Here is a 17,028-nt window from a genome sequence, read left to right as displayed (position 1 = left end):
TGCGCTACAAACTAGCGTGTTTATGATTACGATAATAAATTAAAATAATATCATAACAAATAACAGTTTGCAATATCAAGCTGCAAAACGGACAATTTTTGTACAGCTAAAATAACTGGAAGCGGATATGAGACCGGAAGCCTCGACACAATCAAGTTACAAAGGCTGCGCCCGCTCTAATGTTAAAAGTGATGAAGTAAATTATGATGAAAGACCATTGTGTGCAGCCTATTCACTCATTTTAGAAATTTCATTTTGCAGAATTCAGGTCACAATGACAGACTGACACAATAGACATTTGGGCATTTATTCTTTTTATTGATACACTACCTCAGAAGAGCCTATGCCGCACGGTGTTCCCTTTGAATAATTTCAAAAAGCACTGCAGTCTTAAAAATTACAAAATGTTAAATACAAAATGTACATGAAACAACAATACAAGGCTCCGTAAACATCAACTGAACCTGTACTTTTATTTTACAAACCATCCAAGCTACCCAAACTTTAGGAATGACATCCATTTCAAAGTATCAAAAATAGAGTTCTGGTGTCTGCGTTGTCATCTGCATGTAAAATGGGAACACATTGTTCCATCTTTGGTTTCTAAAGAGTGAAAATAGGTGCAAATCGTGGGACCCTGCTTCATCCCAGAACTCCCCATCAGTTTGTTTGATTGTTTTTCTGTCTTGATTCTCAAAAAACACTATTCCTAAATCAAACTCAAACCATATGACACACATTCTCTAAAATTGAATTTTAACACAAGTTAAGGCTTTCCTATGTATATTTGATAGTTTAAATTAAATAGTCAAAAGTGGCATTAAAAACACCTGTCAATATATGTAAGGGTTTACATACAACAAAATATATATACTTACATACAGTATAGATGCAAGAGTAACAAACGAACCTGCTATTTGTATGTTTGAAAATGTCACACCATCATATTGTCCATCCTTGCATAGCCTAATTTATCAGTGTGCTTTTACACCATTTAAATTCAAAGGTTTTTAAAGATACAAAAACAAATATTTACAATTCATTGGATACAAACTGACAGAAGCGCATACACACACAACCGTTAAGACGCTTGCTCTGTGCATGAACAGACACATCTTGACACACAGAACTCTTGTCTGGCATACTACTCTATGAAGAAGCATCTCTACAGCATCTAGTCTAGAGGCATCAAGGTTTTCTTTTTTCCATTTTTTTTTCTTATAGGCAGAAGGCAGGTTTATAGTGCATAGCAGTTTTTTTTTCTCTTTCAAACATAATTAACAGTCATGGATACAGCTGTGTGTCTCACAAAGACTGAAAAAGATAAGAAAAAAAATCTTAATTGAATTGTGCCAGTTTTCATGAAAAACTAAAAAACTGTTGCAAAAACAACTGTAATCTCCAAATTAAAATTTTAAGGCAAGAAACCAATACAAATTCATAGATTTGTTAGCATCAAACGGCATCTTGTCTGGCAGTGTCCGTCGTCTGTGTCTGACCCAAAGAATGAAGTACAGAGGAAACCTGCTTAAATCGTTTTTGTCCACATGAGAGCAAATTGTGAGCAAATATGAGCGCTATAATTGTCTAAGATGGGCTGATAGGTTTGGACGCTTGTTTGATTTTCAACCTTTATGAAAAGTCCTAGAATACAGAAGGGACACAGACTGAGAGCAGCTTGCAAGTCACTCTTTAGTAACAGATCATTCACTTGTTGATTGTCAGGATGCAACCTTTTATTTTTTGTCAAAAAAAAAAAAAGTCATTCCCTGACATCAAACCTGCAAATGTTTTTTTTTTTTTTTTTAATTGTCCAAAGCATGTTTCTGCATAATTTTTTCTCTAATCGAAGGCACAAAGCAAGTCTCAGCATAATCAACAAATATACTTAATTTTCTTCTCTTCAGACCTTTTGGTCTATGGTCATGAGTTCATCTTCCCATGCAACTTTCCAAACATGTTATCTTTAGAGTCTGAGAACAATTCCTTTGACTTTTAAAGCACAGCACTGTGAAAGTAAGATTGCACTAACACAATTCACAGCACTCCAGAACACAAGATGAAGCTCAGCTACTTCTAAGTATAAAATACACACACTGGATTTAACCATGTCCTCATTCAAAAAAAGAAAGAAGAAAAAACTAATATAAATTCTCAGCAGAAAACCTGTTAACGATCACAGCTACTATATAAGGCATTTGTTCAACCTGAAGAGGAAATGGGCCAATCATTAAACATTATCTACAGCTCAGAAAGGTCACTAGACATGTGGAATGTTGCATATTATTACTACAGACTCAGTGCAGCGCCTGAGGGCCCGTCCACTAGAGGGCAGCACTGGGAGAATGTGTACTGAAAAAGGCGGCGTTTCCGCTGGTAAGAAGGCGAAACGTGGGCATCTATCACGGTTCGAGCAGCCCTCGGCTATCCCACTAAAGTGACAGTAGAATTGCTGCATATTCCGGTCAGGGATGAGGGTGCTCGACTGCATAGTTAGCCAATCTGAGGGGTGAATCTGCAAGCCGCAAATAATAATACATCATGCTGTCAAGAGAGCCCTGAATTATTGGTTTTATTTCCAAGAGAATGAATCCAAGTTTACTCCCACTCAACCATGTCTGCACATGTGTAAAGTACACCTGATTTTGCATACAGTATATAGCTGTGTTCATGTATCAAGAGTAAGTAATAACTGTTGTTTAAATTGCTTCTGGATCCACGCTGGGGAAGGTGGTTTTTAGCCTATTGGGTAAAAACTCTGGGTGGAATCTCGTCGACCAGCTCTGGAGTCCTGTGAAGAGTCTCTGTGTCGAGTCTGACGCGGTGTGTTGTGGGCTAGGACTGACTGTGTGCAGATGGAGAGCCCCCATGAGCCCCTGGGGCCTGAGACATGTCTCTGCCTATGATCTCATTCACTGAAAGACACAAAGAGAGACATTATTTACATTTAGGAGGAATCCAAAAGTGAAAAAGACAACATTTCAAAGACTGATATGGCAGGAGGTACACTAGCGTTAAAAAGTCTGGGGTCAGCAAGATGTTTATTTTGTTTCGTTTTTGAAAGAAGTCTCACTATGCTCACTAAGGCTGTAAAATATTATTACAATTTAAACTTTTCATTTGAACTTTTAATGTAATTTATTTCTGTGATGTCAAAGCTGACAGCATCATTACTCCAGTCTTCAGTGTCAAATGATAAATCATTCTAATATGCTGATTTGGTGCTGCTCAAGAAACATTTCTTAATATTTTCGAGGAAACTGTGATACATTTTTTCAGGATTCTTTGATAAAGTTCAAAGGAACTTATTTGAAATAGAACATGTCCTTTCTGAAGAGAAGCATTCATTTCTTTCAAATAAAAATAAATAAATAAATCTTACAACCCCAAACTTTTGAACGGTAGTATGAGCTTTTTAAAGTTCATACTGAGGATTTTAAAAACCATTTCTGCATCTAACCACTGAAGGGCAATGTTGAGCTATGTAAAGTCGAGTACAGGCATCATCCTTGAGGGCTGATAGAAATAAAAGACAAATAAAAGGGGGTAGAAAAAAAAAAGACCTTTGGTATGTGACTACTCAGAAAACAGTTGTGTGCGAATGTGGGTCTGTGTGCGGGAGTACGTAAGTTCTGACAGCAGCAGTCTTATTAAGGTGACCACAACACAGGCTATAAAACCATCCTCCGTGTCTTTTACTACTAGGCTTTAGTGCAGGCAGTTGCATCAGTTCATTATGAGTTTAATGGCCTTTGATTACGTTTCCTCTCGCTTGGGCTTTTAGAGTACTATGAAATGCCTGTATAAAATTGATCCATTGTTAAAACACATGTTCCATCCCAGAAGACAGTGGAGAAAGTGTGGTAATTACTTTAGCAGGCTGATGTTAAGCAAGCAGCAGTCTGTCCCAGCACGGTTCTGATTAATGCAAAAAAAAAAAGTGACCATATGCTCTACTGGATAGTGGATTTTCTCATATAGCACATAAAATGTCTTGTTTTAGCAAGCACGACGATATTGCTGCCATGACTAAATTAGTCAACGACAATCATAATACAAAAGTTGATCCTATATATGTATTGAAAAAAAAAAAAAAAACAGAGAGAGAGAGAGAGAGAGAACTAGGGCAAAGACGGTTAATTACTTTATGGAAAAAATGATTGTTCCTTAGGAGAGATGGCGAGTTTTGACACACTCACCACAACATTCAATCACCAGATTTCCAAGCTTGTCATCGGAGTAAAAAACACATCTATAAAAGGCGATGACAAATCTGAGGAAAAAGCCGAGGATCAGATAAACAGGTTTGACTGTTGAAGGGGGCCTCAGGTATCATTCATTTGGGAGCCTGTCTCTGCAAGCGAGTTAATAATCCCTGCATTCCTTATCCAGACAAACCATGACTGACTGGGATGGACCATGTTTCACCACATTTTCCAACAGAACTAAAAAAAGGTGAGCTCAGTCATAGTGAACAAATATGCTGCTCTATTGCCTACACAGGATTAGAGCCAAGCTTAAGTAGACGTATATAACAGCATAAACAGTCATTTGGTAAAAAGACATCAAAAGGCAGAGAGCTGGGCTTGGTGCTAAAAATAGCATTAAAGGTAAATGAAAGAATATGTGCGTTTAAATGTTAAATATGGCAGAGGGTGTTACAAAAAAGTGGCAAAACTCCATATAAGGGACTGTGCTGATCTGCTCGGTAAATCAAAATAATGAGCATCTACTATAATAGTCCTTATGTAGGGTGAATATTTAAAGCAGTTGTGTAGTGTGCTTTAGTATGTAACGCTACTGATGTTTGAGATTGCTTATGACTCTTTGGTGTTTAAAAAAAAATCAAAATGTCACGAGAACTAACTATAGCGCCGTCACGTTAGTATCGTTCAGGTTAAGTGTGTCACATTTGCATAAGTATTGTTAGTTATTTGTGTTTACTGAAGATTATATCTTTTGTTGCTTTGTGCGCAGTCTTATATTAGTGTTTTTATTCATGTTGATTAGGTCTATGCTGTTCACAGTTATTTTGTGTGTTCGAAGTTTAGCGCTGTTTTGGTACATTTCTCATGTGGTTGATGTTATTATTTTGTGATGGTTTTGTGTGAAAGTTGCATGTCTGAGTGTGTGTGTTTTGTTTCAAATGCCCAGCCGCTGTCACAGATCATCCTGTTGGCGTAGGCGGCTCTTCCTCTTGCATGAACACACTTCACACATGCAGACCTGCACTGGGCTGATTGTGAGTTCTGCTTTAAAAGCCACTCGACGTGCTGTCTGCCTCTCACGGCGCATAAACAATCTAACAATCTTACACACACACACACACACACACACACACACACACACACACACACACACACACACACACACACACACACACACACACACACACACACACACACACACACACACACACACACACACACACACACACACACACACACACTGTAGAAGACTGATACAATTGAAACATATTGAGTAAATGTAAATGTCAGCATCTTCTGCACACTTTATCCAATAATTTGCAACTCTCATCAAAGGTTTTTGAGACTTGGTGTTTAAGACATTAAACAAAATAAATGAATTATAGCGCAATTGCACTAAATGTACCATGAACATCTAACTTTTGAAGATACCTTAATAAAAAAAAGAAGAAAAAAATTATAAAAAAAAAAAAAGAAGAAAAAAAAAGGCTAATGATACAATAGGGTTTAATTTAGCTATTGCCATGGAGCATTAAACACGCACACTTAAACATCTGGTAAAGAGAAAAAAAAGAAAAGAAAAAAAATGTATGTCAGTACACAGTCAGTCAATAAATCCAGACAGCTATTTAATCAGCGTCTGTGGTGTGCCAGTGGTATTGGCAGATTTATAAGGGTACCGTTTTTTAGAGAAGTCTAATATGTCATCTGCCACGGTATTTACTCTACTTTGAAGAGGACTTTCCTATTTTAAAACGTTATTTTCCTGTCTCCTCCCAGATCAAAAGCTTTCTTTTCTCACTTTTTCCATTTTGTGTGACACAAAAGCACACTGTAGTTTCTCATGTTCATTCAAACACACACATACACGCTGCAGTTTCAATGCGTGCTCTCTTTGTTCAACGTTTGGACCAGTTTGGAAAGCAAGTCACCTCACGACAGAGCATCCAAAACTCTGGACTCACAAGTTATTCCATTCCCATTACAGTTGCTTACTGTGAATAATATAACACAGCACAAAGTACAAATCTCAACAACATATTGAGGGAGTAAATGTCTAAACTGAGACCCGAGCTCTGTCGATATTAGCGATGCATCTGACTCAGTGAAATACGGGAAGTTACTGTGCAATATATCGCAATATAGCAGCAACTGACTTGAGAGGTTTCAACATCGTCTTTCCCCACATGTAAGAAAGCATGATTCATCTTGAACTCTTTCGCATAACGCTTGAGAGTCTCAGCGTAGAGTCTTTAAACAGGGGATCCTCTGTGGATGAGTGGAAGGGGCCATCCCTTATTAACATATAATATACAGGGTCTGAGTCTGAGAGCTCGCCGACAGCAAAACTCTGAGCCGGGGTAAATGATATTGTTTGACGGTGCTGCCCCAAGACTGTGAATCACTGGACTAGCCGCTGCACTCGCTGACCGTTAACCAAGGCATCAATTCAGATGGGCTGTCACATTCTGAATGACCACAAATGGGCAACCTGACAATAATAATGACTAACTGGTTACTGGATCAAACTAATTTTTTTTTTGCTTAAGGGAAATACAAACATTTGGTCCCACACAAGCTAGCCCTACTGAGTGACAGTTTAATTTAAGCTAACTTTGCAACCCTTTTACCAATTCTGGGATAGTTTTAAAAATGTTGTGCATTTTACTTAAATGTATATTGCTAGAAAATAACAAATCAAATAAACTAACATTTTAAACTGTATTTAGAAATGAACAGAGTTGCAAAATTGCAAAAGTAAAAAAAATGAACCCATTTCCTAAAACAGGAACTTTGAAATGATCCTGATGATATATATATTTGTGTGTGTTCTATTTTCAAAGCAGTGACTGTGTTGTGTTATGATGGAAATGATTACACTAGGTAAGACTGACCTCACCAGCCAGAGCAACTGATAGAGAACATCCATTTCCATTTAGGAAAAAAAAAAACACACAAAAAAACCAAGTCAGATTAACTGATCTGTAGCTTCAAAATTACAGTGTGAAATGTGAAATCTAGACTGTGTTTGATGACAGGGTGCTCTTTTTTTATTTTTTACATCACCTTATGACCTCGGCAAAAATGTAAACTACACAACTCTAAAAAAAGAGAGGCAAGTAAGAGAGGCAAACGGTGGCTGAGAGAGCACAAGGGAGCAGTTAGTTTGATCTGTGAATCATATTGTGGATTCCCCATCTAAAGAGTCAGCCAGTGATTCACCCCCATTTTCTTTGACCAGAGGCTTCAGTAACCTCTTTAACATGTTTTACATGATTACTCACTCGCTTTAATGATCAGTACAGTGTAGGAAAACTGCATAGCAGTGTAGGTGCCGGAAAAAACTCAAGCCGATTGTTGCATTTTAATGTGCTTTTCAATTATGGAAAATAAATAAACAAATACTTAGAAGGAGCTCTTCAAGTGAGTAGATTAGCCCAGGTGAATAAAACAAAATGTTCCTAATGAAAGTTCGGGAGGAGCACGTCCTTATAACTAAGATGATAAAATCAAAGCACAAAGTGCATACACAGCCACATGCTGCACTCCTTAATTATTCTGGCCTCCCTCATCTGCCCAAATACACACTTTCTTTCTATAACTAGATTCATAAAGGAACTTTGAATCAGTAATTTAGATATAGATAGTGGGGCAAAGTTGCCAACAAAACAAATACATGCAAAATTCAAATTATGCCATTCGAAACAGAATTATCTAGTAAATGTAACCATTTAGCAGACACTTATCCAAATCAACTTACAAAAGAGAAAAAAATATTTTATATACAATTTATCAAAGAACAATATTAGCAGTGTAACAATATCGAACTTAACTTTAAAGACCCAAACATTTAAATTCACAATTTTCTCTCCCTCATGCCGTTTCAAAACCTGTATCCAATATTTAATATCCAATATTTATTTACCTGTTCTTTCTTCTGTGGGACATAAAAGAAGATTTTGGAAAAATTTTGTGAAATTGTATTTTTTATTTATTTTTTAAACCTGTTAGGTTACAAACATTCTTCAAAATATATTTTTGCTACACAGAAGACTGAATTAAATTGAGGAAGGATTAAGAAATTAAATTAAATTAATTTTCAGTTTGGGTGAACAAAACAATAGTACAGAAAAAAAAAAAAAAGATAAAATAGAAAGAACGTTTTATTACCCACTCAAAATATACACATAATAAGTAGGGCCCTATGAAATCAGTTTTATTTCCCCCCCAAATTCCATTAAAATATTTTGGGAATTACATTTTAGTAATCAAAAAGCATGTCTAATTAATTGAAATCATATTTATCAATTTATTAAAAGTCTAACAAAATATACTTGTTTAGGGCCCTATGTAATACGTTTTATTTTTCTTTCTTTTTGTTTTCTGTTTTAAGGTTTTCTGGATTCCATTTTAATGGTTGAGTTAAATTTTAATAATCAAAAAGCATGTCTAACTAATTGAATAATAAAAAAAACTAATATTAATAAAAAATATTATAATAAATATTATTATATTTTCAAATATTGGCATAAAACATTTATTTAATTTATCTTTTAATCATATGAAATTAAACAAACAGAGTGCTGCACAACAGAGCTTTACTCTTAAAATTAAAACAGAAGGAAAAGTATCCCTTAAAAGATAAAGCTTTAATCATAATTTATTATTATTATTATTATTAGTGTTAGTATTATTATTACATTGAGACGTAGCAAAATTCTACTGTACAACTTTAATATATTTCTGTCACAATTTCAAGCTAAACCGAACTTTTATTTTGATGGGTTGCCGTGAAGACCTTTGAGTTTGTGTTTATGATATATGATGATACTTTTATCAAATGAAACGGTAAAATGCTCATGATGAAGTGACTTTTTTTGCGGTTTAATATTCACAGACACTAGTTTATATTGCAATTTGATTTAAGTATACTGCCCTGCTTTTTATTAATTCATAAAAAATGTGACAAATTCCATTAAATTCCGCATTATACAGTAAATTCAGTTATTAAGACTGGATTCCGCGATTCCGTCTGTGTTTTCTGCATCGCAGAAATCATAGTGCACTAAATAAGGTGAAAATGTCATGCAAGAGAATGAATAAGTCTGAGTTGGAGTTTCCTAGTTAGGGAGCGCACCCTTGTCACATCAATTCCCAAGGATCCTTGCACCATGCCACATCTCTGCAGCCAAACACCACAGCATTGCAAACTGGACCGACCACAATGCTGCTACACGCCTCCGCCAAGACCTCAAAATTATGCTCCTGAAACTGTAATTGTACGGAAAGATGACACAAAACCAGGTTTCCACTGGATTCAGAAGAGTTCTCTGATTGTGTTTAACGAGCTGTATTGGGCCCAGAGCTCAGTTTTTTCCCTTCCACACTCTCTTTTTCCCCCAGAGATGAGAGGAGTTGTGTTATTAATTTGACAGTCATTTACCACTGGCTAAAGACTACAGACCTGGGATATGTTGCACAATGAAGTTTCCGTACCCACAAACGGAAAGAGGGAAACAGACACAAGTAACAGATGAGGGCAGCACATAATATGTTATAAGGAGCAGTTCAGAACAACTGATTATTGTTACTTTAGTAAATTCCACGTTAAAACTAACTCTCATCCAATGGCGGAACAGACTGACACTGAGATATTAGCTCTGGGTTTGTGTGTGTGTATACAGTATGACAGAGATACGGGACCCGAAGACAGCAGGCCTTTGCCTATTATTAACCCAGATCAGTGCACTCATGCCGGGGTGGCAGCTGCACACAGACGTCCACGAGAACAAAGCAGCACAAGCACACTCCTGCGTACACATCTCAAACACAGACCTCTGGGAGGACATTAATTAAATACAATTGCCATTAAAAAAAGAGAGGAGAGGAGAGAAGAGATGAGGCAAGAGAAAAGAGAAGTGACTAAGACTAGAGTAAGTACTGACACACACTGCTCCTCCTGTTCAGCATGAGGGAACTAATCCAAACTCATCAGGGAAAATATGGCACCGAACTCCTTATGCTCGCCTAACACGGACACACACACACACGGCCTGGCCTCCTCAGCACATAAGCAGTCTACATTTAATCACGGATATCATGTTGAGAGATAAATGCAGTGGTACTAATAGTACACTGCTCAAATTACAATACTCTTTTAATAACTATATTCTATTCCTTCTATGACCTTTCTGTTTGGGAGTGCGCGTTTGTGTCAATTCCCTGCTTTTCTGTCATCCATCTGTCAGTCTGTCTGTAGTCCCTCCCCAACACCACCTGCAAAGAGTCTTTGACATCACCTGTGCCATCTGTTCACACACACCAACACACACCGCCGTACAAACGATTCTTATTTGTCCATGAAAAACCCCAAACAGTTTCAGCCCTTTGATATTAGCTTTCTATATAAATAAACTTTAATCCATCCAGTTGTAGCACTGGCTCCATGCAGACCTGGAATAAAAACAATAGGACCGGAAAATCAGGTGCGATTCCTGCCTACCACAATCTGCTAGTAAGCGCTATTAAAACCAGTTTAACCAGTATCAAAACAGCTTTGGAAATGAAAGCCGGTGCGATTTGTAAATAAACACCAGGTTTTAAACGATCACAGAAATCACACAACTCCCAGAATGCACTGCCACTGACAGAGTGACAGCCACTGAATTCTGCTGAAAAGTGATTCATCAAATGGAACTAAAGTTTCTGGGGCCATAAAAATGCCAGGAAAGTGTGATTAAGAACTGCAGAGTCTGACTGATACATAAACTTACATTTAAATCTAGTGAAACTCTCAGCCAGCTGCAGAGCGCTTACAGTTAACCATAAAAAGTGATGCATGACTCTTATGAACAGACACGAGACAAGACAGCAAGAAAAATTAAAACGTTGAGTTTATACTTGAATGCAATAAACAATCATAATTATGACATGATACATATTAATATATGGGATATGGCAAATGAATAAATGCCATTTGAGATTTTTTCTAATTTATTAGCATTTTTCTAAATAGTGTTTATAAATTTGCAGTTTATTCAAATAGGCCAAGCGTAATGCTTTAGCAAAACATGCTGTACATTTAAATAACAGTGGTAGCTGTATGTTGACGTGAAAGAAGGTTCATGTCAGTGACTGGAGCTGTGTTCTGTTCTATTTGCAGTTCATTTCTGACCTCCTTAACAACTCGACAGTGCTCAAGAGCTTCAGTCAGAATGACACAGACCCTATTTATAGTGTGTGCTTTAGGGAGGATACAGTCTCTGGTGGAATCAGTTCAAAATTTCACTTTAAAAAAGGCTCAACTTCATCTCATCTCGCACACTGACTGCATGAGGACATCTAATGTTACAGTATACGTGAGCAACATGTTGGCAGTGAGTATTTGTATGGCTGAGCATGCCTACTTTGAAAAACTGAGCGTGTATGAGTGCACATTTGTGAATTAGTATGTGGCTGGCCAAGTGTGTGAACTGTGTGTGTGTTTTAATTACAGATGCTGGATCCTTCTGGACCCACACACACACACACACACACACACACACACACACACACACACACACACACACACACACACACGTCTAATTTGAGTGACTCAAGCTGTTTATTAACTCTGTCTGACTGCACATTTGAATATGTAACTGAAGAATGCCAGAAAGCAGAAGTGACTCCCCGTGATCAAATTCTGGTCCAGGAATGGTATCTATCTTACAAACATGACGACATTGCTGGAATCTGTGCTAATGAACAGCATCAGCCTGAACTCTCATCAGTAATCCATGAAAAAAAAACAATCTACTATGATTGATGCACCAGGTTTTAGTGTAATACAGCATACAGAGCAAACTCATTTTCAGTAGTAAATTGCTGAGTTTTGAATAAGGAATCCATTGTGGTCTGTTGTCTGTACTTCTCAAATAAACACACCATCAGCAAAAAATTATTCATATAAACACAGAAGCTGAGGTCAAGCTCTCTCACTCTAAGCCGAACCATAGTATTCCATTCCGGACGCAGCCACTGTATTCCGCACAGTACACACTGAAAACTAACTATTTTAAAACTCATTATGTGCATGTAATTGTGACTGATAAATTATAAAAAATGAATAAAAATGGTTATATACACTACCATACAAAAGTTTGGGGTCAGTATGATTTAATATTTTTAAAAGAAATGAATAAAGCAAGGACACATTAAATTGATCATAAAAAAATGTATCACAGTTTTCACAAAAATATATAGCAGCACTATTTTTAACTGATAATAACACATTTTTTGTGAGTACCAAATCAGCATAGAATGATTTTTGAAGGATCATGTGACACTGAAGAGTGGAGTAATTGCTGCTAAAACTCAGCTTTGCCCTCACAGGAATACATTTTATTTAAAATATATTAAAATATAAAAGTTATTTTAAATTGGAATAATGTTTCACAAAGTATATTTCACATATTTCTCAAAAATGTTTGAGTGCATTGCATTGTGGGAGCATGCACTATACAGCAGGGCTCAACATTTTGGCCTGTCATGTACTTGTCCTTTAAACAAATAAACGGGGTCATTCACTTGTCTTGAAAGAATTATTATACATTTTTTACATACTATAGTATATACTGCAGAAAGAGTAAATAGTAAGCGACTCCAAACACAGCCTCTCTGTTTCCCTCCCCCACACTACTAACTTTACTAGGTCTCATAGTTCTCGCTAAGAAGGATTAACAGTGTAATGAATCCGCCCTATGCCATGACACTCTTAAGATCTGGGACCTGCCAACCACTCTAACGTCCCAGGCAACGTGTGCATGCAAATTCATTTTAGTAAATGAAGCATTAACTCTACTAGTTCCTGTTATGAATAAGCTACTAATGCACAGATTCACACATATTTATTTACCCTTAATGTATTATTCATACAGTAGTCGACTGATTAAATTATTGCAAGTACATGTCATTCTCTAATATCCATAAATATATATGAATAAAGTGAATAAAAGGGTAATTATTTCAGTGAGTACAACAGAAACTATAACGAAGGGAGAAAAACAGACATGCCTGCTGGTGTGACTAATGCATTGTAGTTTTGGTCATCAAAGCTAAATCAAATGCAACCCGGAGTGACCCAGTCAAAAGTCAATGGACACTATACATGCCAACTGTCTACATATTTCCACTAAAATCTCAGAGCTACGCAATCTTCCGGTATAGTATTCTCCCCCAGCAAACTATGGTATTATTGAACTCTTTCTGTCATATTTCTATGCCCTATATTTTATTTACATGTCAATCACAATGAATTATATTATAATAAAACCACATTTTGGTAATGAGTTTTAGAAGCTTTAAATGTCTTTAGTCTAAAAGTGATGATATCATATCAATATTGCTTTGTCCTGTTGTGGGACTATTCCTGAAGGTTTAATTTTGTGCTTAATTTTCTCACAATTTCCATACACTGCGCTGCACCTGAAGTTGTGGTGGCCACTGGGGCTAAATGTGGAAGTGAGCAGGCACATTCAAATGTTATCAAGTGTCATAAGATGAAAAGACACTGTTTAACAAAGTGCAAAGACTCACCATCGTCAAGCGTAATGTCCTGCAAGCCAATGGTACGGAAAGTGGGCTCTCTATCTTCTGGCTCCTGTTTGATGTTCAGCCCCTCTTCCTGTTGGGTCAGGGGGTGTACCAAAGGACCTGAAGGGGACAACCCAGCCAAAACTGGGCTGCTAGCCTGTGGGGAAGGCTGTCCAGAGAGCGCCATGGGCCCCAAGGGGCTGCTGGAAGTAGGAGACGGGGAGGTAGGGGAATGGTAGGGGAGGGAATGGATCTGGGGGGACGAGGGCCCAGAGTGGGGAGATGGCACCATACGAGAGGGAGCACTGGAGGGTGTGGGGCAGGAGGCAGACCGCTGCCCGGCTGGATGGTAAACCAGTGGACGCTGCAGCTGTGGGACCTGCTGTCCCAGCGTGTGGGTGGGTGATGGGACCTGCCCTGGAGTGGGGCAGTGATAGCCTAGAGAGTGAAGGTGAGGGGCAGAGTGGGCCATGACCTGGTTGCTACCTGTACAGGCTGCATGGCTGAGGCTGGGGCCAGACCCCGGCGGCACTCCAGAGGTGGGTGTTGAAGAAGCCGGGCCATACACCATCCCCAAACCCAGGGTGTGACACCCGGATGGATCGGCCTGGAAGGGCATCCTCTCGTAGGCCTGTGCGGAGCCCGCAGTCATAGGAAGACTGTGCTGGCCGTTGAAGGGCATGTTGTGCTGTATGGGTGGGTAAGATGGCCTGGCAGTGGCAGAAGGGCCTGGGTGGAAGGGCATCTGGCATTCGGGAGGCGCATTCAGCCCTTGAGCCTGAAGATGGGGCAGGTGGGGAAGAGTTGGGGAGCCCATTGGAGCGCAGGGGGCCTGGAGTGGGTGCAGGCCTGCAGCCAGGCCACGTGGGGAGCTAGACATAAGGCCGTCTGGTGGGTGGGAGTGCTCTGGGGAGGACAGCGGCTGAGCGCAGACCAAACTGGCAGCATGGACCAGAGGCATAGACATGGGCGGCACGGCAGGGGAGTCCAGATCATCCCTATGTTCCTGCTTGACCAGGACTGGAAGGATGGAGAGATGGAGAGAGAGAGAATGAGAATGAGAATGAGAGAGAGAGAGAGAGAGAGAGAGAGAGAGAGAGAGAGAGAGAGGGTAAAAAAAAGAAGAAAGAGGAAAAACTTTAATTGATAATTTTAACATTTGAAATGTCTTTAGCTATAAAATGTCACTGAAATAGTCTGAACAGTAATTATCTGTTTCACTAGTTTGAAACTTTTCAGTAATATCAGTAATACCTCTTTAAGTATTTTTATTTATACATTTATTGTGATCATATTGAGTTACTGAGATCTCATGATGCCATTACATTAGCATATCAAACTGATTAACCATACTGGTTTGGCAATTTCTTTTAAAGTTTAATAGATTCAGAGCACTAATGAACTCTTTTCCCATTTCCCATCTCAGATAAAACTGACAGCAACATTATATGACTAACATATGTTCAAGAACTATGCTCAGTATAAAAATTGCACATATTTCATTATGATCCAATATTTCCATCAAACTCTCCTCTCCTCTCCTCTCCTCTCCTCTCCTCTCCTCTCCTCTCCTCCATGTGCACACAATGAGTAATAGTAACACATAGTGTTCAGTAACCCATTTCCCGATCTGCCATTTCCCTGGCCCGCATGAGTGGGGGATATTTTTACTTGCTGTGGACTCTGAGAGAGCATATGTTGCCTGCTTGAGTGCCATGTAAACCAGTGCTGAATTTGGGAACTGAAGAATACTGTCTGCCCTCCAGCGTAGCTTCAAATGGGAACCAAAATCCAGTTCACAGCCCATACGCTGCTGCAAGGCCATTACTGCAGTAAAACTGTAGTTTCCTGATATGAAGCGCAAGTGGTGACCATGTGTGGGAGAGAGTGTGAATGCATTTGAGTCTGGTGTTACTCATTGTGTATTTACAATGCACTTGAAAAAAAGCTTAGTTTCAGTTGATAAATACAACTAATAGCATTCATTTCAAGGTGGACCAAAGCTGGTGGATTTGTCTGTGACCAACAAAGAAGACTCAGACATTCAATTAGGTGGATTACAAACTACTTCCACGCAGGCCCAACAGCATTCACACTGTATTTAGTTTAAATCTGGATTAAGATCTCTGCTCATCGCATCAGACGTCTTATTCATTACCCATGAAAAGTCTGGCTCTACTCTAACAACACAGCACCTCAGCCCTTCCCCCTGCTATGCCACTTTCTCAGTGGGCTGATGCCATGGCAACCACAGTCGCCGTGGCCTGTTCATAATATTGGCTGCCTGTGCTGTCATCTGATTGGCTCAAACCCGACGGGTTAGTGTGGAAAACAGGAAACCCTAATTTGAGTGGGTGCTTTGTGGAGCGGAGAGGGTGGGCGGGAGGCTGGGCCTATCTCGCTCTCTCACTCTCCCTCTCTTTTTGTCTTTCTCGATCTCTTTTACAGGTTAGCATGCAACTCGGAGATAGAGACAAAGAAAAAAAGTTGCTCACGTGTGATTCAATTACGCCAACGCTGTTTTTCGGTTTGACTCACTTTGGGAAATTAATACCAAACCAGCTTATAGCTATGAGAACCACACACAATTACACTTCATTAGAAACTCTATAAGCCATAATTAGATTTCGCCTTTTACTGCACCCTGGATGTCGGTCTATTCCATCAGATGTATAAATACCAATTTAAAAAGCAGAGCTAATAATGTGCTGATGTAATGCATGTCAATTCAACATGTGAGACACATTATTATTGCCATGTGAATCATCAAGCTCATGATTCAACAGACTTATCATAGGGAAAATCTTCCAAAATGCAAAACAGTTCAGCAGAATATGACTCTTAAGACAGATGAAGCCAACGGGAGATGGAAACAGAACGAGAGCACTTAATGACAACGAGAAAAACAGAAAGACAAAGACATTGAAGGGGTCCAGTTCTTGAATACCCCGAATTTGCATGCCTCCTGCCACATGTAAATCATGCTGATTCTTTCTTTATGTGTTTTACATGAGCGGTTACCAGGTGCTCAACTGTTACTGGAACAACCTCATCCCTAACCACACTGGTGCACAGTGCAGAGGAACGCTGGCATGATCAAATGGGTGACTATGTTGTGAAAACCCACATGTGTGCCATTCTTGTTACTGTTAGGTGAAGTTAGCAAGAAAACTTTTTTGCATGAAGGCCAGACTCAGACATAATCCAATTCTTGATGTAATATGGACATTAAGTCGCATTTGTCATA

At 38.7% G+C, this 17,028-nt stretch overlaps 1 protein-coding gene across 1 annotated transcript in view; it reads right to left on the bottom strand.

Annotated features, from left to right (window-relative positions):
• Positions 1 to 297: 297 nt before the first annotated feature.
• Positions 298 to 17,028, bottom strand: part of nfatc3a (nuclear factor of activated T cells 3a) — an 84,885-nt gene continuing 68,154 nt past the window's right edge. The window contains exons 9-10 of the mRNA XM_082161134.1: positions 13,785 to 14,801; positions 298 to 2,915 (exon numbers count right to left, since the gene is read on the bottom strand). Coding sequence (XP_082017260.1) covers positions 2,836 to 2,915; positions 13,785 to 14,801 — 1,097 coding nt within the window. The 3' untranslated portion in view covers positions 298 to 2,835. The remainder of the gene's footprint in view (positions 2,916 to 13,784; positions 14,802 to 17,028) is intronic.

Source organism: Leuciscus leuciscus, assembly GCF_965113295.1.
Source record: "Leuciscus leuciscus genome assembly, chromosome: 2".
Taxonomy (NCBI): Eukaryota; Metazoa; Chordata; class Actinopteri; order Cypriniformes; family Leuciscidae; genus Leuciscus; species Leuciscus leuciscus.
This window is presented reverse-complemented; position numbering and strand designations above follow the sequence as displayed.